Genomic DNA, 25,829 nt, shown 5'->3' with positions numbered 1-25,829 from the left:
CTGGTGTGTGGCTCAATGGTAGAGCACTTGCCTAGCATATGTGAAGCACTAGGTTCAATTCTCAGCATCACATATCAATAAGTAAAAATAAATAAATAAATAGATAGATAAATGTCCATTGACAACTAAAAAACATGTTCTAAAAAAAAAATAATCCTTGGGCTGGGGATGTGGCTCAAGTGGTAGTGCACTCGCCTGGCATGCGTGAGGCACTGGGTTCGATCCTCAGCATCACATAAAAAATAAAGATATTATGTCGAACTAAAACTAAAAAATAAATATTAAAAAAACCCCAAAACCCTTAAACAGGATTCATTCTGGAAAACTGAACACATGGGAGGTTCCTGGAGTGTGACACACCAGAGGATATTAGAAGCTCTGTGCCCCTTCTTCCATACCTTGCCCTATGAATCCCTTCATTGATATCTTATTTGAAGCATGGTTTCCATTAAATTAGTGCAACTTTTACACCATCATAATGTAAAAAAAAAAATCCCAAACCATGGCAATTTGGGACTACCTGCATAAGATTCAACAGCTGTTTCCTATTGTGCTTTTCTTTCTGTACTGCCAGACAATCTGTTTCCTACCTTTTCTTCTCATATAACTATATGTTGCCATGTTGTCACAACTCGGTTCCTGCGTGTACTTTGTAATGTAGCAATGCCCTCATCTCTTGTTGCATGGCCAAGACAGATTCCTCTTTAACAACTGCAGTGGACTCTGAAGAGAACAACACGACCAGAGGTCATGTCAACTACTGAAAAAATTAGGAAACTCCTTAATCAAGGCAGTGGTTTCATTTTCTGGTGGTTTGTATTCTATTTTCCACTCCTGAGAATGCTTCATTGAGTCTCTTGGGGACACTTTTGTTTTGAACTCCAGTGTTCTATCTCTGCATATATGTTGAAAGGTTCTTCTCTTGGACCCTGAACTTCCTCTGGCAAATTTACATACCCAAAAAAGCAAGATTTTTAATCTTGCAATAGAAAAGGGAAAAGGACCCCAAGGAGACAGCCCAGACTCATGAAGACAGGTGGGCCCAGTCTGAGATTTCTTTCGAAGTCTCTTTGTCTTGTTTCAGGAAGTCAAAACACACACACACACACACACACACACACACACACACACACACACACACAACTATATATTTTTAAAAATTAGGGTGAAAATCTCTCACACAGGTTAATATGATGATGACTGCATAAAGCTTTTTGACTATTTTTGGGTTTTTGTTGTTTTTTGGTACTGAAAATTGAATCAAGAGGTACTTTACCACTGAGCCACATCCCCTGCTCTTTTTTTATGTTGAGACAGGGTCTCTCTAAGTTGCTGAGGCTGGCCCTGAACTTTAGATTCTCCTGCCTTAGCCTCCCAAGTCACTGCCATGCACCACACCTGGCTTTTTGATTATTTTTTATTTAAAATTCTTGTAAGGAAGCCAAACTTAAAAGTTGGATATAAGACAGCTCTATCTAAACAAAGATTACACAGATGTATGGCTAAATTCATTCTAAGAAATGTTCTGAATGGTAGTTGAAAGACCATGGGATAACTGGTGTCAAACTATGATCTTAAGTGAAGATCTTTACCTCTGGATTGGGGTTGTAGCTCAGTGGTAGGGAGCACTTGCTAGCATGTGTAAGGCACTGGATCCGATTCTCACAACCATAAAACAAACAAAAAAACACTTTACTTCTTTCCAGTGTGATTCAGAACACACTAGGCATGAGAGTTCAGGCTCAAAACAAATCTGACCTTCGTAGAAACTCCCGAAAAGACAGATACTAAAAAGGGGGCAGAATCTTCCCTGTGTAAGGGAACAGATAAGGACAAGGTATGCTAATTTACCAGGGGTTTAAGTGACACAGAGTAGGATGCTATATCAATTTTCAGAACCAACTGGCCACAATGGCATAGAAAAACTAGCATTTATTTCTTCAGGTGAAAACGCATTATAAAGATGCCAGGAATAATATATAGAGTCACACATACTACAGGGAAATACCTGACCTCTTAATACCAAAACATTCTTAATACTAAATTAATTAGAGATTATGATTAGTGTTTATGGTTTCAAATGTGAGTTTTACTAACTCATTCTCTTTCTATATAAGCCATAGAATCTCATTAGCTTTTATAAGCAGAGAATAGATCTTAAGAGACCTGAAAGACCATAAAATATAAGAAAAATAATGTCAAATACAGAATACAAGATTTTTCTATATGATGTGAAAATAAGTAGTGCCTTAAGCCAAAATATTATAGTTGAATTAACAATATTCTCAAGAATCAAACATCAGCAGGTTCAGTATTTATCAACACTAATAGAGATTGTTTTATTAATTTAAAAAAATAAAAATGATTTATATAGCACTCAATTCTTAAAGCACTTCATTCTTTATCCAAAAAATGCAGACATTATTCCTATTTGTTACTAAGAATATAAATCAAGTTTCATTTACAACAAAAATCATTTTACATAGTCTCATTATACTCCTACAATATGTTAATAGTAATATATTTAATATGCAATGGATAAAACATGAAATCATCAAAATCAAGATAGAATACAGAAACAGAAAATTTAAAATAAGCATTTTAGTTCTCTACACCCACCTAGGATCTCTTAAAATTAAAACAACACAAAATGTGTATATTTCTAAATATTATACAGCAAATGAGTAGACCTAAAAGGTGAGAAACCAAATGTTCTTCTTCAAGCAATTCTGAAAGGCATGTTAAAGACATTTAAACTTTAATGAATTAGTGACATAAGCTTTTATTACTACCTAGATTAATAAGAACAGAAATCAGTTTAATGTTTTATTATTCTCTATACTAGTTTGAAGGTAATCTCATTCTGTTACTCTCAGAGCATCAGACCCAATATTTGTAATTCATAGAAGCAGTCACATCTCTCAGATTATAGAGACAAAATGTTCACTCAAAACAAAGTTCTTGGGCTGGGGTTGTGGTTCTGTGGGAGAGTGCTTGGCTAGCATGCATGAGGCACTGAGTTCTACCCCTAGCACCACATTAAAAAAAAAAAAAAAAAAAAAGTTCTTACCATTTCAGATAACATCATATCAAATTAGCTTCATATTAGCTTCAAATAGTCTGGTCTAGTCAACTAAGAGAAGTTTTAAAACATGCAGGATGTTTCTCAACGTAAGCAACACACAAAGGGAAAGAATTTATTCCATCAGTTTCTTAATCTATCTTATTCTCATCAATTGCCAACCTATCCCACCCATTTTCTCTTCCTCTAGAATGTTTACACCCATGCTCTTTAGACAACTTCAGTTTTTTAAAAAAACAAATCAAGTAGAAGCAAAAGGGTAAATTATTACAAATAAATGAGGAAAATGTAAATGGTTCCATGTTTAATGAACAAAGTAAAAAGAAGGATACACACTTGAAAAATTTTTTTAAAAAATGCTGCTAGGCACAGTTGTGTACTCCTGTAATCCTAGTGGCTTGGGAGGCTGAGGCAGGAGGATCACAAGTTGAAAGCCAGCTTCAGCAACTTAGCAAAGCCCTTAGCAAGAACCTATCTCAAAATAAAAAAATTAAAAAGCAGGGGTAAGGGATGTGGCTTAATGGTTAAGTGCCCTTAAGTTCAATCTCTAGTATCAATGAAAAGAAAAAAAAAGAAAGAAAATACAAAAATGTCAAGAATATAATACAGAAAGAACAGTCTCTTCAATAAATGGGGATGACTGCAAGAGTATTTCCAGCATATAAAATGCATACTTACAATGTGAGAAGTGTTGGGGAATCCCCAGCACTCTCTAAGACAATAAAAATGGGGTTAGGATAACTGCATATTCACATGTAGAAGAATGGAATTGGACTTTTATCCCACAATATACACAAAAAATTAACTTGAAATGGATTAAAACTTGAAACAATTTTTTTGGATATGACCCCCAAAGCACAGGCAGCTGAAAACATGAATGGGATTCACATCAAATTAAAAAGCTTCTGCATAGGAGCTAGTGTTATAGCTCAGTGGTAAAGTGCTTACCTAGCATGAGTAAGGCACTGGGTTCAATTCTCAGCATCACATATAAACAAGTAAATAAAATAAAGTCTACCAAAAACTAAAAAGTATTTTTTTTAAAAAAAGAAGCTTTTGCATAATCAAGGAAATAATCAAGAATCAAGACACAGTAACTGGAATAGGACAAAATACTTGCAAACCACGCATCTGATAAGGGATTATTACTGAAAATATAAGGAACTCAAGCAAGAAAATAACTTCATTTTTAAAAATGGTTCAGGGAAAAAAAAAGAATGGACCAAGGACCTGCACATTTCTCAAAGTAAGACATATGCAACAACACTAATAAGGAGAGAAATGAAAATTAAAACCACAATGAAATATCACCTCATACCTGTTAGAACACCTCTTAAGAATATAACAAAAAAGTGTTGGTGAAGATAGAGACAAAAGGGAACATTCTGCATACTGTTGGTGGGAATGTAAATTAAAACAGCATTATGTAAAACAGCATGGAGGTTCCTCAAAAAATTAAAAATAGCTGGATATAGTGTTGCACACCTATAATCCCAGGTGCTTAGGAAACTGAGGCAGAAGGGTTGCAAGTTCAAGGCTAGCCTGAGCAACATTATCAAGACCCTATCTAAAAATAAAAAAAGAGGGGAACAGCCCAGTAGTAAAGCACTCATGGATACAATCCCTAGTCTAGGGGGGAAAAAAACAACCAAGATTAAAAATAAAACGACAGTATGATCCAGCAATCCCACTACTAGATATATATATCCAAAGGAAATTAAACCAGTATGTTGAAGTGATGTCTGCACTACCATTGTGTTATTTTCAATTGTTAAGATACAGAATCAATCTAAGTGTCCCTCAATGGATAAATAGAATAAAAGCTAGAAAGAATCATGAGCAGTATGAAAAGACAAGGAAAGAAAGGACCACAAACAATACAGGTCAATTCAACATTAGATGAGGTAATATCTGCAGCTGATGGAATGTCAGACAAAGAGTTCAGGATATACATGCTTCAGATGATCTGGAGTCTCAAGGAAGACATTATACATCAAATTCAGACAATGAAAATCACTTTGACAATGAATTACATAAACAAACCCAAGAAGCAAAAGATCAACTCTATAGGGCGATAGAGGATATAAAAAACAAACAAACAGAAATCCTGGAAATGCAAGAAACAATAAACCAAATTAAAAACTCAAATGAGAGTATTACCAGCAGAGTAGAACACTTAGAAGATAGAACTTCAGACAACGAAGACAAAGTTTTTCAACTTGAAAAGAACATAGACAGCTCAGCGAGAATGTTAAGAAATCATGAGCAGAACATCCAAGAATTATGGGATAACATCAAGAAACCAAACCTAAGAGTTATTGGGATACAAGAGGGTACAGAGCTCCAAACCAAGGGAATGAGCAATCTATTCAATGAAATAATACTAGAAAACTCCCCAGACTTAAAGAATGAAAAAGAAATCCAAATACTAGAAGCCTACAGGACACCGAATGTACAAAATCATAAGAGATCCACACCAAGACACATAATAATGAAGATGCCCAACATACAGAATAAGGAGAGAATCTTAAAAGCCACAAGAGAGAGAAAAGAGATTACATTTAGGGGTAAACCAATCAGGATAACTGCTGATCTTTCAACACAGACTCTGAAAGCTAGAAGATCCTGGAACAACATATTTCAAACGCTGAAAGAAAAAGGGTTCCAACCCAAGAATCATGTATCCAGCGAAATAAAACTTCAGGATTGAAAATGAAATAAAAATCTTCCATGATAAACAAAAGTTAAAAGAATTTGCAGCTAAAAAACCAGCTCTTCAAAACATCCTTGGCAAAACATTACAGGAAGAGGAAATGAAAAATAACACTGAAAACCAACAGCGGGAGGTAGTACAGTAAAGGAAAAACTAAGCATAGAGGAAAAACAAATCATGTTAAGTATCATACATAACCAAATATGGCAGGAAATACAAACCATATCTCAATAGTAACCCTAAATGTTAATGGCTTAAATGCACCAATCAAAAGACATAGGCTAGTCTGCCTACAGGAGACTCATCTGATAGGAAAAGACATACACAGACTGAAGGTGAAAGGTTGGGAAAAATCATATCACTCATGCGGACCCCGGAAGCAAGCAGGGGTGTCCATACTTGTATCAAATAAAATAGACTTCAAGCCAAAGTTAATCAAAAGGGATAAACAAGGACACTACATACTGCTCAAGGGAACCATACACCAACAAGACTTGGCGATCATTAATATATATGTCCCAAACAATGGTGCAGCTACGTTCATCAAACAAACTCTTCTCAAGTTCAAGAGTCTAATAGACCACAACACAATTATCATGGGAGATTTTAACACACCTCTCTCACCAATAGACAGATCTTCCAAACAAAAGGTGAAAAAAGAAACCATAGAGCTCAATAATACAATTAATAATTTAGACTTAATTGATTTATACAGAATATACCACCCAACATCAAGCGGATACACTTTCTTCTCAGCAGCACATGGATCCTTCTCAAAAATAGACCATATATTATGTCACAGGGCAAATCTTAGCAATTACAAAGGATATGAGATACTACCATGCATTTTATCTGATCATAATGGAATGAAATTGGAAATCAATAATAAAATGAGAAAGGAAAAATCCTACACCACATGGAGATTAAACAATATGCTACTGAATGAACAAAGGGTTACAGAAGACATCAAAGAGAAAATTAAAAAATTCTTAGAGGTAAACGAAAACTCAGACACAACATATCGACACAACAAATCTCTGAGACACTATGAAAGCAGTACTAAGAGGAAAATTCATTTCATGGAGTTCATTCCTTAAAAGAAAGAAAAGCCAACAAATAAATGACCTCACACTACACCTCGAAGCCTTAGAAAAAGAAGAACAAATCAGCAGCAAATACAGTAGAAGGCAAGAAATAATTAAAATTAGAGCTGAAATCAATGAAATGGAAACAAAAGAAACAATCAAAAAAATTGACAAAACTAAAAGTTGGCTCTTCGAAAAAATAAATAAGATTGATAGACCACTAACCATGCTAACAAAGAGAAGAAGAGAGAGAACCCAAATTACTAGCTTATGGGATGAAAAAGGCAACATCACAACAGACAATTCAGAAATACAGAAGATAATTAGAAATTATTTTGAAACCCTATACTCTAATAAAATAGAAGATAGAGAAGGCATCGATAAATTCCTTAAGACATATGAACTACCAGATCGAGTCAGGAAGATATAAACAACCTAAACAGACCAATATCAAATGAGGAAATAGAAGAAGCCATCAAAAGACTACCAACCAAGAAAAGCCCAGGACCAGATGGATATACAGCAGAGTTTTACAAAAACTTTAAAGAACAACTAATACCAATACTCCACAATCTATTTCAGGAGATAGAAAAAGAGGGAGAACTTCCAAATTCATTCTATGAGGCCAATATCACCCTGATTCCCAAACCAGATAAAGACACCTCAAAGAAAAAAAACTATAGACCAATATCCCTGATGAATTTAGATGCAAAAATCCTCAATAAAATTCTGCAAATCGTATATAAAAACATATTAAAAAGATCATGCACCATGATCAAGTAGGATTCATCCCTGGGATGCAAGACTGGTTCAATATATGGAAATCAATAAACGTTATTCACCACATCAATAGACTTAAAGATAAGAACCATATGATCATCTCAATAGACGCAGAAAAAGCATTCGACAAAGTACAGCATCCCTTTATGTTCAAAACATTAGAAAAACTAGGGATAACAGGAACTTACCTCAACATTGTAAAAGCTATATATGCTAAGCCTCAGGCTAGCATTATTCTAAATGGAAAAAAACTGAAGGCATTCCCTCTAAAATCTGGAACAAGACAGGGATGCCCTCTCTCACCACTTCTATTCAATATAGTTCTCAAAATACTGGCCAGAGCAATTAGACAGACAAAAGAAATTAAAAGCATTAAGATAGGAAAAGAGGAACTTAAATTATCACTATTTGCGGATGATATGATTTTATACCTAGAAGACCCAAAAGGATCTACAAAGAAACTATTAGAGCTAATAAATGAATTCAGCAAAGTGGCAGGATATAAAATCAACACGCATAAATCAAAGGCATTCCTGTATATCATCGACAAAACTTCTGAAATGGAAATGAGGAAAAACACCCCATTCACAATATCCTCAAAAAAAAAAAATAAAATACTTGGGAATCAACCTAACAAAAGAGGTGAAAGATTTGTACAATGAAAACTACAGAACCCTAAAGAGAGAAATAGAAGAAGATCTTAGAAGATGGAAAAATATACCCTGTTCATGGATAGGCAGAACTAACATCATCAAAATGGCGATATTACCAAAAGTTCTCTATAGGTTCAATGCAATGCCAATCAAAATCCCAAGGGCATTTCTTGTAGAAATAGATAAAGCAATCATGAAATTCATATGGAAAAATAAAAGACCCAGAATAGCAAAAGCAATTCTAAGCAGGAAGTGTGAATCAGGAGGTGTAGCGATACCAGTCTTCAAACTATACTACAGAGCAATAGTAACAAAAACAGCATGGTACTGGTACCAAAACAGGCGGGTGGACCAATGGTATAGAATAGAGGACACAGAGACCAATCCACAAAATTACAACTATCTTATATTCAATAAAGGGGCTAAAAGCATGCAATGGAGGAAGGATAGCATCTTCAACAAATGGTGCTGAGAAAACTGGAAATCCATATGCAACAAAATGAAACTGAATCCCCTTCTCTGGCCATGCACTAAAGTTAACTCAAAATGGATCAAGGACCTTGATATCAAATCAGAGGCTTTGCGTCTGATAGAAGAAAAGGTTGACTCCGATCTACATATTGTGAGGTCGGGCTCCAAATTCCTTAACAGGACACCCATAGCACAAGAGTTAATAACTAGAATCAACAAATGGGACTTACTTAAACTAAAAAGGTTTTTCTCAGCAAGAGAAACAATAAGAGAGGTAAACAGGGATCCTACATCATGGGAACAAATGTTTACTCCTCACACTTCAGATAGAGCCCTAATATCCAGAGTATACAAAGAACTCAAAAAATTAAACAATAAGAAAACAAATAACCCAATCAACAAATGGGCCAAAGACCTGAACAGACACTTCTCAGCGGAGGACATACAATCAATCAACAAGTACATGAAAAAATGCTCACCATCTCTAGCAGTCAGAGAAATGCAAATCAAAACCACCCTAAGATACCATCTCACTCCAGTAAGATTGCCATTATGAAGTCAAACAACAAGTGCTGGCCAGGATGTGGGGAAAAGGGTATTCTTGTACACTGCTGGTGGGACTGCCAATTGGTGTGGCCAATATGGAAAGCAGTATAGAGATTCCTGGGAAAGCTGGGAATGGAACCACCATTTGACCCAGCTATTGCCCTTCTCGGACTATTCCCTGAAGACCTTAAAAGAGTGTACTACAGGGATACTGCCACATCGATGTTCATAGCAGCACAATTCACAATAGCTAGACTGTGGAACCAACCCTGATGCCCCTCAATAGATAAATGGATAAAAAAAAATGTGGCATTCATACACAATGGAGTACTACACAGTACTAACAAATGACAAAATCATGGAATTTGCAGGGAAATGGATGGCATTAGAGCAGATTATGCTAAGTGAAGCTAATCAATCCCTAAAAAACAAATGCCAAATGTCTTCTTTGATATAATGAGAGCAACTAAGAACAGAGCAGGGAGGAAGAGCAGGAGGAAAAGATTAACATTAAATAGAGTCATGAGGTGGGAGGGAAAGGGAGAGAAAAGGGAAATTGCATGGAAATGAAAGGAGACCCTCATTGTTATACAAAATTACATAAGAGGTTGTGAGGGGAATGGGAAAAAAAAATAAGGAGAGAAATGAATTACAGTAGATGGATAGAGAGAGAAGATGGGAGGGGAGGGGAGGGGGGATAGTAGAAGATAGGAAAGGTAGCAGAATACAACAGTTACTATTATGGCAAAATGTGGATGTGTAACCGATGTGATTCTGCAATATTTGTAATGTTTTGAATAACCAATAAAAAAAATAATAAATAAATAAAAAATTTTAAAAAATTAGAATTCTGGCAAGATGGTTCATGCCTGTAATTCCAATGACTATGGAGGCTGAGGAAGGAGGACTGCAAACTGGGACTATAGCTCAGAGGGGAAAACACCCTTGGGTTCAATCCAAGTACAAAAATAAAAAAATACACAAACACCTCACATTTATGTCAACTATAGTATGAATTTCAAATCAACTATTTAGAGTGTCTATTTTATATTAGCAAGAATTCCTTGAAATATGTACTGTTCTTACCTTTGGATTTGGGAATTAGCTCTCCACAACTGAGTATCCGTACTTCAGCAAATGGTTTGCTAGCTGCATCTGTTTTCTGGTTTTCTATCTCTCTTACAACTTCTTGGCCAGAAATCACTTGCCCAAAAACAACATGATGCCTAAAAAATCAAATAAAGATGATTAAATAAAAGCTTCTTATTTTAACATTAATTTAAAGTAGGTTATAAAATAGTTGAATTTTTACCCATCTAGATGAGGAGTTGGTTTTGTTGTTCTTTTGGAAGTCATCAGAGAGAAGAATAAAAACAAAGTCAAAGAAAAACAAAGTTAGCATCTCTAAAAAGGAAAACAAAATAACTACATTGAAAACAAAGCAAAACCCAAACTAATCATATGTTACTTTAACATAACAGAATCATATTACCTTAACTTTGAGTAAAAAAGAACGCAAAATATCTGCCACACAATGTATTCCACAGACCCCCACTGCATTGGAGATTCAGCTCAGGCTTGCTTTTACTGCTGAACTACATACCCAGTCCTATTTATTTGCTTATTTATTTAATTTTGAGTCAGGATCTCACTAAATTGCTCAGACTAGCTTCAAATTTGTGATCCTCTTGACTCAGACATAGGTCACCAACCAGGATTGTTTATGTATATATGTATGTATTTTTATGCATTCATTCATTTATTTTTTTTTAAAGAGAGAGAGAGGGGGGGGGGAGAGAGAGAGAGAGAGAGAGAGAGAGAGAGAGAGAGAGAGAGAGAGAGAATTTTTTTAATATTTATTTTTTAGTTCTCGGCGGACACAACATCTTTGTTGGTATGTGGTGCTGAGGATCGAACCTGGGCCGCACGCATGGCAGGCGAGCACGCTACCGCTTGAGCCACATCCCCAGCCCCCATTCATTCATTGATTATGTGATGCTGAGGATCAAACCCATGCCTCATGTATGCTAGGCAAGCGCTCTACCAGTGCTCTACAACCCAGCCCCAACCTGGTTTATTCATTCATTTGTTTGTTTATACTTGCATTCATTCATTCACTCATTCATTTATTTATAGCTGTACTTGGAGAGAATGTCTTTATTTTGTTTATTTTAATGTGGTGCTGAGGATGGAACCCAGTGTTTCACACATGCTAGGCAAGCGCTCTGCCACTGAGCTACAGCCTCAGCCCAACCTGGTTTATTTTTTAGGTCTTCCTAAATTGCTGAGGCTGAGTCTTGAACTTGTGATCCTCCTGTTTCAACCTCTCAAGTAACTGAAAATTACAAGCATAGGCCAACCACACCTGGATACACAATGTATTTTTTAAAAATTTGTTCTTTATAGAAAAGCAATACCTATTTGTTAAAAACCTGGATATAAGCTAGGCAGAGTGGCACACACCTATAATCCCAGAAATCTGGGAGGCCAAGGCAAGAGCTGCTAATTCGAAGTCGGCCATAGCGAAAATTAGTGAGGCCCTAAGCAACATAGTAAGAACGTGTCTCAAAATAAAAAATAAAAAGGCTGGTAATGTAGTTCAGTGGTTAGGTGCCCCTGGGTTCACTTCCTGGTACAAAAAAAAAAAAAGATAAAAAGTCAACATTTTGGTGATGTTATTATCTATTTGTATTTATTGCATAAACTGAGTTCTTCCTGAATGTTTATGGTTTATAAAGTTTCTACTGTATGGACTTATCAAAATTTACCAAGCCATTCTATGATTATGATTTTATGGGGTTAAGACTACTTTTCAGGACTGGGGTTGTGGCTTAGTGGTAGTGGACTTGCCTAGCAGATGTAAAGCACTGAGTTTGATTCTCAGCACCACATATAAATAAAGATCCATCAATGACTAAAAATATATATAAAAATAACTTGGTGGGGAGGGGAGACTACTTTTCAATTTTAATATTTTCAACAGAACAGGGAGAGAGAGGTGGGAATAGTCATATTCGGATAGCCTTCAGACATATTCTGTTCATCGTGAATAGAAATGGTCCACATTAATGTTCACCACTTTAAAAAAAATATGAATTCATTTATTTTATTTTTTTACAATACTAGGGGTCAAATCCAGGGCTTTGTGCATGCTAGGCAAATATTCTTTTTTCTTCCTGCTAATTTTAGATATACATGAGAGTAGAATGTATTTTGACATTTTATAAAGGGAGTATAACTTCCCATTCTTGTATCTGTACATGATGTGGAGTCACACTGGTTGTATATTCATACATGAACACAGGAAAGTTATATCTGACTCAATCTACTATTCCCATCCCCCTTCCTTTCCCTTCATTCCCAATGTTGTCTAATCCAACGAACTTCTATTCTTCCCCCTAGACAATTTTTAAATTAACTGACAATGTTTAAATTTTTTAATTATTTCACCAAGTGCCACTGTGTTTGCCTACAATCCAAGCTACTTAGGTAGAACAGGCAGGAGAAATGCAAGTTTAAGGCTAGCCTAGGTCATACAGAGATAACTCCCAACTCCGGGAAACAAACTAACAAAAGGGTAACCCAAGGGACACTTTCACATGAAAATCCAGGCTTGGAGCCTCTCTGCAATACTTGAAAGTTGTGATACCTGGCACACAGCAATAACTGACCAGAGCCCAGGGTTTCTGTGTTCTTTAACATGTGAATTAATAGTTTAGTTTCTTGTTCCAACAGGATAATTTATGTCACTTGCCTTGGTAGGCTTGAGTTGTTACTCCTGATATAAATTTCCAAGTTGAAGAAAGAAACCTGGATAAAAATTAAAGTTGTGGTGGCATGGTACTGTAGTCCCAGATACATGGGAGGCCAAGACAGGAGGACCACTAAAGCCCAGGAGCTTAGACCAGTATGGGGAGTATAGTGAGAGCCCCCATAAAAGAAAAAAAACAAGAAAAATCAAAACTTAAAATAAGCATATTTTGGCAAATGAACTTCTTTTTCATCCATTTTCCCCCTAGATTACCTTTAAAGTCATGTAGTTAAGAGGGCTGCTATTTGATTATGTACCAGAGATATATTGGAATAACAGATTAAAGATAATTTTAAAAAGAAACTTTATTGGGCTGGGGATGTGGCTCAAGTGGTAGCGCGCTCGCCTGGCATGCGTGCAGCCCGGGTTCGATCCTCAGCACCACATACCAACAAAGATGTTGTGTCCACCGAGAACTAAAAAATAAATATTAAAAATTTAAAAAAAAAAAAAAAAAAGAAACTTTATTGAAAAAGGCATTGGGTATGTATGCAACTGAATTTACTGTTCTACTGTATTAGTTATAACAATTTTATTGCTAAGTACAATAATAAAATAGCATGCCAGTGATCCCATTTACTCAGGTTGTTGAAGTAGGAGGGTCACAAATTCAAGGCCAGCCAGAGTAACTTAGGAAAATGCGGTCTCAAAATAAAATTTAAAAGGCTGGTTGTGTAGTTCAGTGGTGGAGTACTTCCCTAGCATGCATGAGGTCCTGGATTTTCCTTAAATAACAAAATATAGGATTACCATCTAACCTGGGAGTATAAGCAAAAGAACTGAAAACTGAGCAGGGCACCGTGGGGCATGCCTATAATCCCAGTAGCTCAGGAGGCTGAGACAGGAGGATCAAGAGTTCAAAGTCAGTTTCAGCAAAAGCTAGCCCCTAAGCAACTCAGTGAGACCCTGTCTCTAAGTAAAATACAAAACAGGGGCTGGAGTTGTGGCTCAGTGTCCACACTCAAGTGTCCCTGAGTTCAATTCCCATTATCCCCCCACTCAACCCCCCAAAGAACTGAAAGCTGAGAGCACTAGTGTTCACTGTAGTATTACTCATATTAGATAAAAGGTAGAAACAATCCAATGTCCATTAACAGATAATGGGACAAATATGATATATACATAGAGTGTTATTCAGCCATAAAAAGGACTAAAGTTCTGAAACATGCTGCCATGTGAAAGAACTTTGAAAACATGCTAAGTGAAACAAGTCAGACACAAAAGACAAATATTGCATAATTTCACCCAAATGAAATATCTACAATAGGCAAATTCAAGATTAGTAGTTACGGGGCTATGGGGAAAGGAAAATGGTAAAAAAAAAAAAAAAAAACGTGGGATAATAAAACAGCTCTGGAAACAGATTGTGATGACAGCTGTGTAACACTGGGAATTTGATAAACATGCCTGAACTACACAGTTAAGTGTTTAAAAGGCCTCTCAGTGTCTTGGGAGGCTGAGGCAGGAAGACTGCAAGTCAAAAAAGTGGTTAAAAGGCAAGCTTTACAGTATACATAATACAGCAAACTTTTTCTTTTTTGGGGGGTGCTAGGGATTGAACCGAGGGGCGCTTAACCACTGAGCCACATCTCCATCTCTATCTGTATTTTGTATTTTATTTAGAGACAGGGTCTCACTGAGTTGCTTAGGGCCTCACTTTTGCTAAGGCTGCCTTTGAACTCACAATCCTCCTGCCTCCAGAGCTGCTGAGATTACAGGCATGAGCCACCTGCAAGGCTTTTTTTTTTTCTTTTAAAATTGAAGCTTGGGCTAGGAATGTGGCTCAGTGAGAGTGCTTCCCTAGCATGTATTTGTCCCTGGGCTCTACCCAGTGGATGGGTGAATCCACAAATACATAATCTGTGAATTATGAGGATCAGTTGTTTTAACTTTCATAATTAATTACGAAGAGATACTCTATGTAACATAAACATCTTGTTTCTGGTTAATACTGTCCCACTAATTTTAGTATCCATAGAAGATTCTTGCCTTAATCAATTATTACTGTGATGATTACAAAATGGTGAGTTTTCTAACTTCAACATTTCTTTTATGTTTATTAGCTGATGTTTTACTAGGTACGAGCTTTTCTCTTCTCCCTTGTTACTTATTTATTTACAGTACTTCCCACTTAATCTGTAGGGACATGTTACACAATTCCCAGGGGATAACTGAAATTGCAGATAGTTTTGAATCCTACATATACCCAGTAAATGATTTTTTCATATATATACCTACTCTATGGTAAAATTTAATTAAAAAATTAGGCCCAGTAAGAGATTATCTCTGTCACTCAAAATATCTTACTGTACTCATCCTTCCTCTTGCAACAATGAGATGATACAATACCTACACAATGAGATGAAGTGAAATGAATGATGTGGGCACTGTGATGTAGCATCAAGTTACTACGTCAGGGTTATGCAATAACATGACAGCTAATCTAATTATCAAAGAGACCACTGAGTAACTAACAAGTAGGAAGCATATATAGTATGGACACAATCGACAAAGGGATGATTTTTAAGCCAAGTAGAACAATGGGGATTTCATCAAGTCAGTCAAATTTCAAATACATATATTGTTTATTTCTGGAATTTCCTATTTAGTATTTTCAGGGTGACTGTGGGTAACTTAAATTATGGAAAGCAAAACTACACATAAGGCAGGACTACTATGTATCAGTATGGACTCCTGGATTCCTACTTTATTTGAATATAATCTAATAATAATATTGTTGTTATTATATTTTATTTTTGGTACTGAGGATTGAATCCAGGGGCACTTAACCACTGGGCCACATTCCAGCCTTTTCATTTTTTATTTTAGAGGTAAGGTCTCACTAAGTTGCTTAGGGCCTTGCTAAATTGCTGAGGCTGGCTTAAACTTAGGATCCTCCTGCTTCAGCCTTCCAAGCCACTATGATTACAAATGTGCACCACTGTGCCAAGCCTAATAATAATATTAATTCTGATGCTCAACCTGTAATAAATTGGCCAATAGAAATGTATTTAATCTGGCTCTCATGTCCCCTTGACAAATAGACATTATCTAAAAACTTGAGCAGCACTTTTCAACTCCCCTGTTCAATAATTCTTTGTTCTTCCTCATTAAACAATTCCCTGCCTTTATAGGCTTCTCTCTGATTTATTAGTAACCAATGGAAGGCACATGAAGAGAGAACAGAAAATGGGATATGTTAAACCATCAAATTATAAATACTTACATGAAGAATTGTGAACCATTTGTATCTTTCCCTCTGTTGGCCATTGATAAGAGAAATTCTTTGTTGTGTTTAACAGCAAAACTTTCATCTATAAAGAAGTAAAGTTTTCAGTTACATTATAAGCATATAATAAGGATATAAGAAAAAGCATATGAAATCTGAAATAAAATTTCACCTGAATACAAAAAGTAAAGATGAAAGCTATTAAGTTCAACACTCATATGCTTATAGTTTTCCAAGTGATTTTTACATCAATAAAAAAGACAGAAAACATAATTTGTGGGAAAACTAGCCCAATCTCATAGTATCAAAACGATTTTTAAGCCGGGAACGGTGGTGTATGCCTCTAATGCCGGTAGTTAGGGAGGCTAGGACAGGAATGTGAGTTCAAAGCCAGCCTCAGCAAAAGCAAGGCACGAAGGAACCTCAGTGAGACCCTGTCTCTAAATAAAATACAAAATAGGGCTGGAGATGTGGCTCAGTGGTAAAGCGCCCAAGTTCAACCCCAAGTACATGCCCCCCCAAAAGAAAATTAACTATCAGATTAGTTGAAGATAGTTGTACATTAGTGTGTGTGTGTGTATATATATATATATATATATATATATATATATATATTAGTATACATGTATATTATAATAAATAATCTAGTTGAATCAATAACCAAATGAATAAAATGTAAACATTTTTACCTTCAAAAAATCCTCCATAAATAGATTCCCCTCCTCGTCCATTTCCTACAAATGAAAAATAGACTCAGAATTCTCAAGACAGTGAACTCTTTGAAGTTGCTACCTAAACCAACATACTTCCTACAAAGTAGTGTGTGAATGATTTTTGAATCAAAGGACCAACAGCAAATTATAAGATATTAACTTTATATCAGCAATGACAAGATCCCAAATTACCTTCTTTCACTTATGATATGCTGTAATAAGAATGTGATAAAGCATATTAAGATTCTTGGAAAAAACAGTTTTCAGATTCTAATGATGACTACACAGTTTCTTCAACAAGAATAACTTTTTTTTTCAAAGTGTCTTTAAAAATAGTTTTAAGCTGGGTGTGGTAGTGCATGCCTGTATTCCTGTGACTCAGGAGGCTGAGGAAGGAGGATCTCAAGTTCAAGGCCAGTCTCAGCAATTCAGCAAGCCCCTAAGCAAAATACGAGAGATTTGTCTCAAAAAATAAAAAGGGCCAAGGATATCGCTCAGTGGTAAAGTGCCCCAGGTTTCTGAAATCCCTGATATCATGAAAAACAAAAACAAACAAACAAAAAAACCAAACTGTAGTAAGAATTCCAAAATCAAAAACAGCCAACAGATTTAGAGATGAATACAGTTATTATATGTCTAATCCCAACTACTCAGAAGTCTGGAGCAGGGGAATTTCAAGTCTGAGGCTAATACGGGCAATTTATCAAGATCTTGTCTGAAAAATAAAATAAAAAAAGGACTGGAGTGTAGTTCAGTGGTAAAGCTTTTGCTCAGTAAGCATGAGTCCTCAGATTAAAACCCAGTTACAGAAAAGAAGAAAAAAAAAAAAGGGAAACTATTTCCTATGTGTTTTCTTCTTTCATGCCATTCTATGAGTACTTATACAATTTGACCAAAGACTAATTGGAATGAGAATAAAGTCAGACTTCTAAGGATTTGTCTAACATTAAGATCAATGACATACAAAGATTTTAAATATGTGGTTTTCTTCTGTGGGAATCAAGGTCTCACCTTCACTGAAGTCACCACCCTGAACCATAAAATCCTTGACAACTCTGTGGAAGAGACAACTCTTATAATGCAATGGCTTCTGAGTTGATTTCCCTGTCCCCTTTTCACCTGTAGTAGAGAAGAAAAATTAGCAGGATACCTAGTAAACACAAAAATTAAGGAAGTAGTATCAAAGCAAAATTACTTATGAAAGCTTTTGCCCTGTAAAATATAACTACTCTTATATAGATTTCTTTAAACTACAGAACTTTCACTCCCTTCCAGGAAAAAAAAAAAAAAAAGCATTTATCATTTTAAAAAGCCATCCACATCCACATTTTTCGGGCAAGTGCAGAAATCAATCTCAAATAAAATGCACTATAACTAATATTTCTAAGAATTATTAGGGCAACCGAAAATGTGAACAAACCTGTACAAAGACACCGAAAGTTCTCACATGTTTTGGGACACACATCAGAAAATAATTCAAAAACAACTCTTCCAGCTGAAAAAGAAAGTATTTGGTTTAAACTTCTTTACTAATTTAAAGTATTAAATACTAATTTTTAAATATTAACTAGGAACATTAATATTCTTACCAGGTTGATTGTTAATGGCGATGTCAAAAAAACAACGAGGACGCTGAACTTTTATTCCCATTGTTCCAATGCAGACTAAAATAGAAAAGATTTTTCCTGAGTATTTGACAAAATAATTCCATGGAACAAAAATCAGAAATATGAATTGAATTATTTTTATATGTATTTCCATGAGGTAAATCATATGGATTATTAATGCTCTCAGAGGTTAGATTGTGTTTTGTGAAAATAGAAGACTTCAAAGATAAGGCTTAGCCATTATCATACAATAAAATTTTTATTTTATCAACCAAATATAAGATTGCCAGCACAAACAGAAAATTGTATTAAGTTTGTATGACAACTGAACTGACAGGCAGATTACCTTTAAATTGAAAAAAGAACACCAACAAGGGCAATTGATTCAATTCTTTGCTCCTAGAAAGCAAAAATGAGAGTTCTGATTAAAACATGAGGCTTAATAAGAAATAAAAATGGCTGGGGATATATATGCTCAATAGTGGAGCTGCAAGTACTGTTGGTAGGAGGAATTCTAAACACCATCAAAAATAAATCATCTATAAAGAACAAAGTAGAATTTTTGTTTAGGTACTGGGGATTTAACTCAGTTGTTTAACCACTGAGCCACATCCTAAGCCCTTTTTATTTTGAGATAGGATCTCTCTAAGTTGCTAGGGCCTCAATAAGTTGCTGAGACTGGCCTTGAACTTACAATCTTCATACCTCAGCACCCCAAGTTGTTGGGATTACATCTGTGAGCCACCACACTGAGCAGGGTAGAGTATTTTAATAATAGTAATATATGGTAGATATAAATGCTAAAAAAAAGCACAACAATAAGTTTTACTCATTACATGAGGCTACTTTTTTTTTTTTTTTTTTTTTTGGTACTTGGGATTGAACTCAGGGCCACTTGACCACTGAGCCACATCCCCAGCACTATTTTGTGTTTTATTTAGAGACTGGGTCTCAATGAGTTGCTCAGCTCATCACTTTTGCTGAGGCTGGCTTTGCACTCTCAATCCTCCTATCTGACTTCTGAGCTGCTGGGATTACAGGCGTGAGAAACGGTGCCTGGCGAGGCCAGTTTTTAATCATGAGCAATTGCCTTTCCTGATGTGCTATTATAGACATACCAATGAGGATTATACTGTGTAACAGGTTTATCTACATAGCAGATACTTATTTTTAATAGAACTTTTTTTCTGGTAAGGCCCTTATTTTTAAAACTTGAAATTTTGAATGTAATATCTGATGGGGGTAGAGAGTTTAAGGTGAAGAACAGATGAAACAAAGCCAATAAGTTAAATAGTATACAAACTGACAATAAAAATGACATTTTCAACTTTCAGAAGCAACTAACTAAAATGTATATGCTTTTATGAAAATCAGTTTATCTAAACTAAGCTGGTGGCTCAGCAAACAGTACACTATATTTTAGGCCCAGGGAAACTCTAAAAGATTTATAGGCTTTATCCTGTGTAGATCTCTCCCCTGGGCCACCCCCCCCCCCCACCCTGCCAGCTATGAACTGAACCCAAGGTCTTGCTCATGCTAACCATGTGCTCTTTTGCTGAGCTATATCCCACTCTCTTAATTGAAGTTTTTACTGAGACAACTGTAGATTCACATGCAGTTAAAGGAAATAATAGATCCAGTATAAATTTCACACAGTTTCACCCTGGTATAGTCTAGATAAACATTCCCCAAAAGTGCATGTATTATTAAAGATTTGGTCCCAGGGTGGTGCTGCTGACAGGTAATGGAAGCATTTAGGAAATAAGGCCTAGTGGAAGGGGATTGTGAGACTCCAGCCTCTTGTCTTTTTCTCTTTGCTTCCTGGTTGATGGGTATAAGCACTTCTGTTCTACCACTTGTACTTATGCCATGTCTTCTCACAGGCCTAAAGTAATTCGTGCCCTGTCTTGGACTGGAACCTCTAAAACCATGAGCCAAAATAAACCTTTTCCCTTTACAAATTAATTATCTCAGGTATTTAATTACAGTAATGCAAAGTTGCTTAATATACTCCTAATGAGAACATTTTGCAAAATCTTTATATCATAGTAAAACTGAGGCTGACACAACCTACCTATCATCTATCTTACTAACATGTCCCTAGTTTAACCTACACAATTTTATCATTTGTGTAGGTTCACATACTAACCCTTATCAATTTTACATAAACCACAAGTCAGAGCATTCAACAAAAGCAATGGAAAAGTGAGGGATGAAACCTCTTTGTCCAAATTACCAACAATGACAAAAATGCAAATTATATGTATTAACCTATTTGTTTAGTGTTGTTAATGCGAATTAGGGATTAAATTATATAAAAGATTATTTTGCGTTTGAATTCAGTCAAAGTATTCGTATATTCACTTTGGAATTACTGCATGGAAAAATATCATTTTCTCCTAACTTTCTCCATCTCAAAATTCTAACAGATATAATGGATAGTGGTATTGTTTTAAATAAAACAAAAAGATTATCTTTCAAATCCTCCAGAATTCTACAGACACAAATTTTCTTTTCTTTTTTATTTTGAGAGAGAGAGAGAGAGATTTTTTAATATTTATTTTTTAGTTTTCCGCGTGCACAACATCCTCGTCTGTATGTGGTGCTGAGGATCGAACCCGGGCTGCACGCTTGCCAGGCGAGCCACATCCCCAGCCCCAGACACGAATTTTCTTAAAAAAAAAAAAAAAAGAAAACCCAAAAAACACATGCCTGCAATCCCAGCGGCTCAGGAGGCTGAGGCAGGAGGATCACGATTTAAAGCCAGTCTCAGCAAAAGTGAGGCTCTGTCTCTAAGCAGCTGGGGATGTGGCTCAGAGAAAAGTGCCCCTGAATTCAATCCCCGGTACCAAAACAACAACAACAACAACAAAACCTAGCAACTTTATAGTGTCCTGCTAAATTTGTTGCAATATGTCTTTATGTATATAGTATTTTGCTTGCTGTATATTTGGAATTGAGAATACTATGACTCCACAAATATGAGGAAACTATCCAATCTTACAGGAAAACATTAAATTACTACTTAATGGCAGTATCCAATTACATTTTATCTTCTAAACAATTTTTGTAGGCCTTCTTAAATTTTCTAGTTTGGGGATGAAGAAAGAGCCAGAAATAGAATTTTTTATACTATTTTCCTCCAAAGAAACTTCTATAGCTTTTTTTTTTTTTTTAATTACAATGTCACAGGTGGTGATTTCTATTCATATGTGTTTAGGTACAGTACTGCCAAAATCATGCCAAACTTCTTACTATTACTCTTAATACCTTATAATAGTTTATTCTTAAAAACAAACTCCAAATTTGAAAACAAGGCAAAAATGATTAAAGCTGAAAAAAAGAACTCCATTTGCCCATAACCTTTCAGACAAAATCTTTGATGATTTAAGTTTCTCAATTCCTAGATACAATGTAAACAATCTTATATTTGTGGGACTTGGAAAATGGAATGACTATCACCACTAATTTATGGAGTTTGAATCGGTTGGGGCTACTAGGATAGTGATTTATTCTGTTCCTTGATCTGAATGAACACTGTGTACAGGCAAGTTTACTTGTGAAAAACGTTGAGCTATGTGCAGAAATTTCTGTACTTTTCAGTATACTGTCATATTTCAATAAAAAGCTTATTTTGTTAAAAATAATAAATATATCTAAAACAAAACTCTTTATTCTCCTCCTACCCTCATTCCCTCAAATAGACAGTAATCATTATTCCTGTTCCAGATGATAAGTCTGAAAACTTGGTAGTCATCTTTGGTTTCACTCTCCCTCACACCTCATTTTCCAAACCATTTAAAAATAGATGAATCTAACTTCAAAAACTATGCTAAATAGGGGCTGGTTTGTGGCTCAGTGATAGAGCACTTGCCTAGTACATGTGAGGCACTGTGTTTGATCCTTAGCACCACATATAAATAAATAAATATTAAAATGAGATTTTTTAAAAAAAGAATGCTTTAAAAATTATCCTAAATAGTCTATCTTTACAAATATAGTCCTTCCTTATCTGGACTATTGCAACATCCTCCCACCTAGTTTTTTTTTTTTTTTATTTTAGTCCTGTACTATTATCCACAGAATAACCAAAATGAAATGATTCTTTCAAATCATAAATCTTAGCCAGATATGGTGGCCCATACCTGTAATCACAGATGCTCAGGAGGCTGAAGTGGGAGGATACCAAGTTCCAGGTCAGCCTCAGCAAATTAATGAGCCCACTAATTTGAGCCCATGTTAAAAAAAAAAAAAAAAAACACGGTAAAAAGGGCTGAGCATGTAGATCAGTGGTAGAGTGCCACTGGGTTTTATTCCCAGGATTGGAATCAAATAAGTAAGGTAGACATGACAGTACACTCCTGTAATCCAAAGAGACTCAGGAGACTGAAGCAGGAGGATAGAAAGTTTCAGGCTCAGCAACTTAGTAAGACCCTAAGCAATTTAGCAAGATCCTGACTCAAAAAAAAAAAAAAAAAAAAGTCTGGAAATGTAGCTCAGTGATAAAGCATGCCTGGTTCATAAATGCATATATAAATAAAATTTATCATGTCTTTTAAAACTCTAATGTCTTACAATCACACTTAATTAAAATGTTTTCCATGGACTTTAAGGCTCTAAACAGTACTGCCCAACAGAAATATGAACCACATATGTAGTTTTAAATTATTTTAGAACCACATTTTAAAAAGTAAAAACTGGTTAAATTCTGTAATGTATTTTATTTTAACTCGGTGTATCCAAAAGATTATCAATATATAACTGACACAAAAATATAATTAAGATATTTTACATTCTTTTTTATACCAAGTCTTAAAAATCCAGTGTATATTTTATACTTTCAGTGTATCTCAATTCAAGCTAGCCTCATTTCAAATGCTCTGTAACCACAAGTAGCTCATGGTTAATGTATTACAATTACATAGTCTAAATATTTTATCTCTTATTGACCCATACAACTTTACCCCCTACCACTTTCTTCAACATTACTTCAGTCACACTGGTACTCCCGCTGTTCTTCAAATATCCCATGACCTATTTCCTTGTTTTTTCCTTTATTTACTATTCCCTCTATGTGGAACAAGCTTACTCCAAATTTTCACATGGCTCATTCCCTCATTTAGGTTACTGCTCGGGTAGCACCTTCTCTTCATAAAGGCCATCCCTGACTATTCTATCCAAAACAGTAACACCCTTTTCTTCTGCTTTATTCTCCCCACCCACCCCAGTTAACTGGCATTTTATTATAAATTCAAGTGTAAAAAAAAATCTTTATTTTGTTTATTTATTTTTATGTGGTGCTGAGGATTGAACCCAGTGCCTCACATGTGTAAGGCAGGTACTCTGCTACTGAGCCACAACCCCAGCCCCTAAATTCAAGTTTTTATATCAATCTCTTCTCATAAGAATATAAGTTCTATGACATGACAGACTTTAAGTCTTAGTCCCCTCTTCACCCCCTAGTGCTACAAACAGTGCTGAGCACACGGCAGGTAATCGCTATTTATTAAATGAATGAATAAATGTGAGAGGATAAGGACAGTAAGGCTCCAACATTAAAACAACAATAAAAATGGAAACTCCCCAAATATATCATAATGGGAGAATAGGTGAATAAATTATGATATGTACATGTTATTTAAAAACTATTTGGCAGTTCAAAAGTGGTATATAACAGCCAGATATAGTGGTGCACACCTATAATCCCAGCTACTTGGAAATCTGGACAACTTAGATTCTCTCTCAAATAAAAAATATTAAAAAGGCAGGATATGTAGTACAGTAGTAGAGTGACTTGGGTACAATACCTAGTATCAAAAGAAAGAAAGATAGAAAAACAGAAAGGAAGAAAGAAAGAAAGAAAAAGTTGTATATACTTAATCCAGGGCTGGGATACAGCCCAGTGATACCAGATGTTTGCTTAGCATAAGTGAAGCCTATTTTATCAAAAAACAGTCTTATTTAGATAATCCAAGAAACCTACCCAAGGCCCTAACAGTCCCTTCAAAAAAAAGATGCACAGAAGTACTTTTTTAGCACCATAAAATATCCTACTTCTACAGATAAAGGTCTCAAGAATACATATAAAAACTGCAAATAGCATTTCTTCAAACGAATCAGTATTAAGGACAGAAGTCAATGGCATCTTTAGCTCTAACTGTGTTTCAAATTTTGCAATGAGAATAGGTTCAATTGTTAGTTCACCAACTGAAAATTAATAAAACAAAAATAGTAGAAAATATATGAAAACATTAAGATATTATCTCTATCTGTAATTCCAGTAGCTCAGGAGGCTGAAGCAGAAGGATCACAAGTGCAAAACCAGCTTTAGAAACTTAGTGAGATCCTATCTCAAAAATTAAAAAAAAAAAAAAAAAAAAAGGCTGGGAATCTGGCTCAGTGGTAAAGTGCCCTGGGTTCAACCCCTGGTAACAAACAAACAATAATATTGAAGAAGAGTGGGGAAAAAAAGATTCTATCCCTAACTAAATGGGTTATAGATGAGTTTTTTATTTATTTTTTTTCCATATCTCAGGTTGTGTAAAACACTTATAAAAGAAACTCTTCAAAAGAGTTTAACTTCCCAGACTCGGTGGCACACACCTGTAATCCGAGTGGCTCAGGAGGCTGAGGGAGGAGGATCACAAGTTCAAAAAGCCAGCCTCAGCAACAGCGAGAGGCTAAGCAACTCAGTGAGACCCTGTCTCTAAACAGAAAAATAATAGTTAAAAAAAAAAAGAGCTTAACTTATTGGGCTTCATTTGAGTACAATATGTCAAACTGCATTCTACTGTCATGTGTAACTAATTAGAACCAAAACAAACAAACAAACAAAAAGAAAACAACAAAAAAGAGAGCTTAATATTTTTTAAGTGTCTCACTTTCATGATTGTTATTGCTGTTTAAGATTTATCTAAGCCTAAACTGAGCCAGGCATTGTGTCACATGACTATAATACTAGCAACTGGGGAGGCTAAGGAAGGAAGACATCAATTTTGAGGTAAGTCTATGCAATTAAGCAAGACCTTGTCACAAAATAAGAAATAAAAAGGGCTCGTGAAGTTGCTCAGTAGTACAGTGCCTCTGAATTCAATCTCCAGTACTGCATAAAAACAAAGGGATTTAATCTAAGCTGAGCA

At 35.4% G+C, this 25,829-nt stretch overlaps 1 protein-coding gene across 5 annotated transcripts in view; it reads right to left on the bottom strand.

The window, feature by feature from the left end:
- Ppig (peptidylprolyl isomerase G) overlaps nucleotides 1-25,829 on the bottom strand; it is a 54,523-nt gene that overhangs the window by 16,816 nt on the left and 11,878 nt on the right. For 2 of the 5 annotated variants that reach the window (XM_013358310.4, XM_005324566.5), the window contains exons 2-9: nucleotides 19,037-19,089; nucleotides 18,673-18,747; nucleotides 18,504-18,578; nucleotides 18,095-18,202; nucleotides 17,060-17,104; nucleotides 16,368-16,455; nucleotides 10,643-10,672; nucleotides 10,417-10,556 (exon numbers count right to left, since the gene is read on the bottom strand). In XM_013358310.4, the coding sequence (XP_013213764.2) occupies nucleotides 10,417-10,556; nucleotides 10,643-10,672; nucleotides 16,368-16,455; nucleotides 17,060-17,104; nucleotides 18,095-18,202; nucleotides 18,504-18,578; nucleotides 18,673-18,733 (547 nt within the window). In that variant the 5' untranslated portion in view covers nucleotides 18,734-18,747; nucleotides 19,037-19,089. Of the gene's footprint in view, nucleotides 1-10,416; nucleotides 10,557-10,642; nucleotides 10,673-16,363; nucleotides 16,456-17,059; nucleotides 17,105-18,094; nucleotides 18,203-18,503; nucleotides 18,579-18,672; nucleotides 18,748-19,036; nucleotides 19,090-25,829 lie in introns of all 5 variants that reach the window. The other 3 variants (XM_013358311.4, XM_013358312.4, XM_078017542.1) reach the window with 2 other exon arrangements.

Source organism: Ictidomys tridecemlineatus, chromosome 7 (genome assembly GCF_052094955.1).
Source record: "Ictidomys tridecemlineatus isolate mIctTri1 chromosome 7, mIctTri1.hap1, whole genome shotgun sequence".
NCBI lineage: Eukaryota > Metazoa > Chordata > Mammalia > Rodentia > Sciuridae > Ictidomys > Ictidomys tridecemlineatus.
The sequence above is the reverse complement of the archived record's forward strand: the minus strand, read 5'-3'. Positions and strand labels throughout refer to the sequence as shown.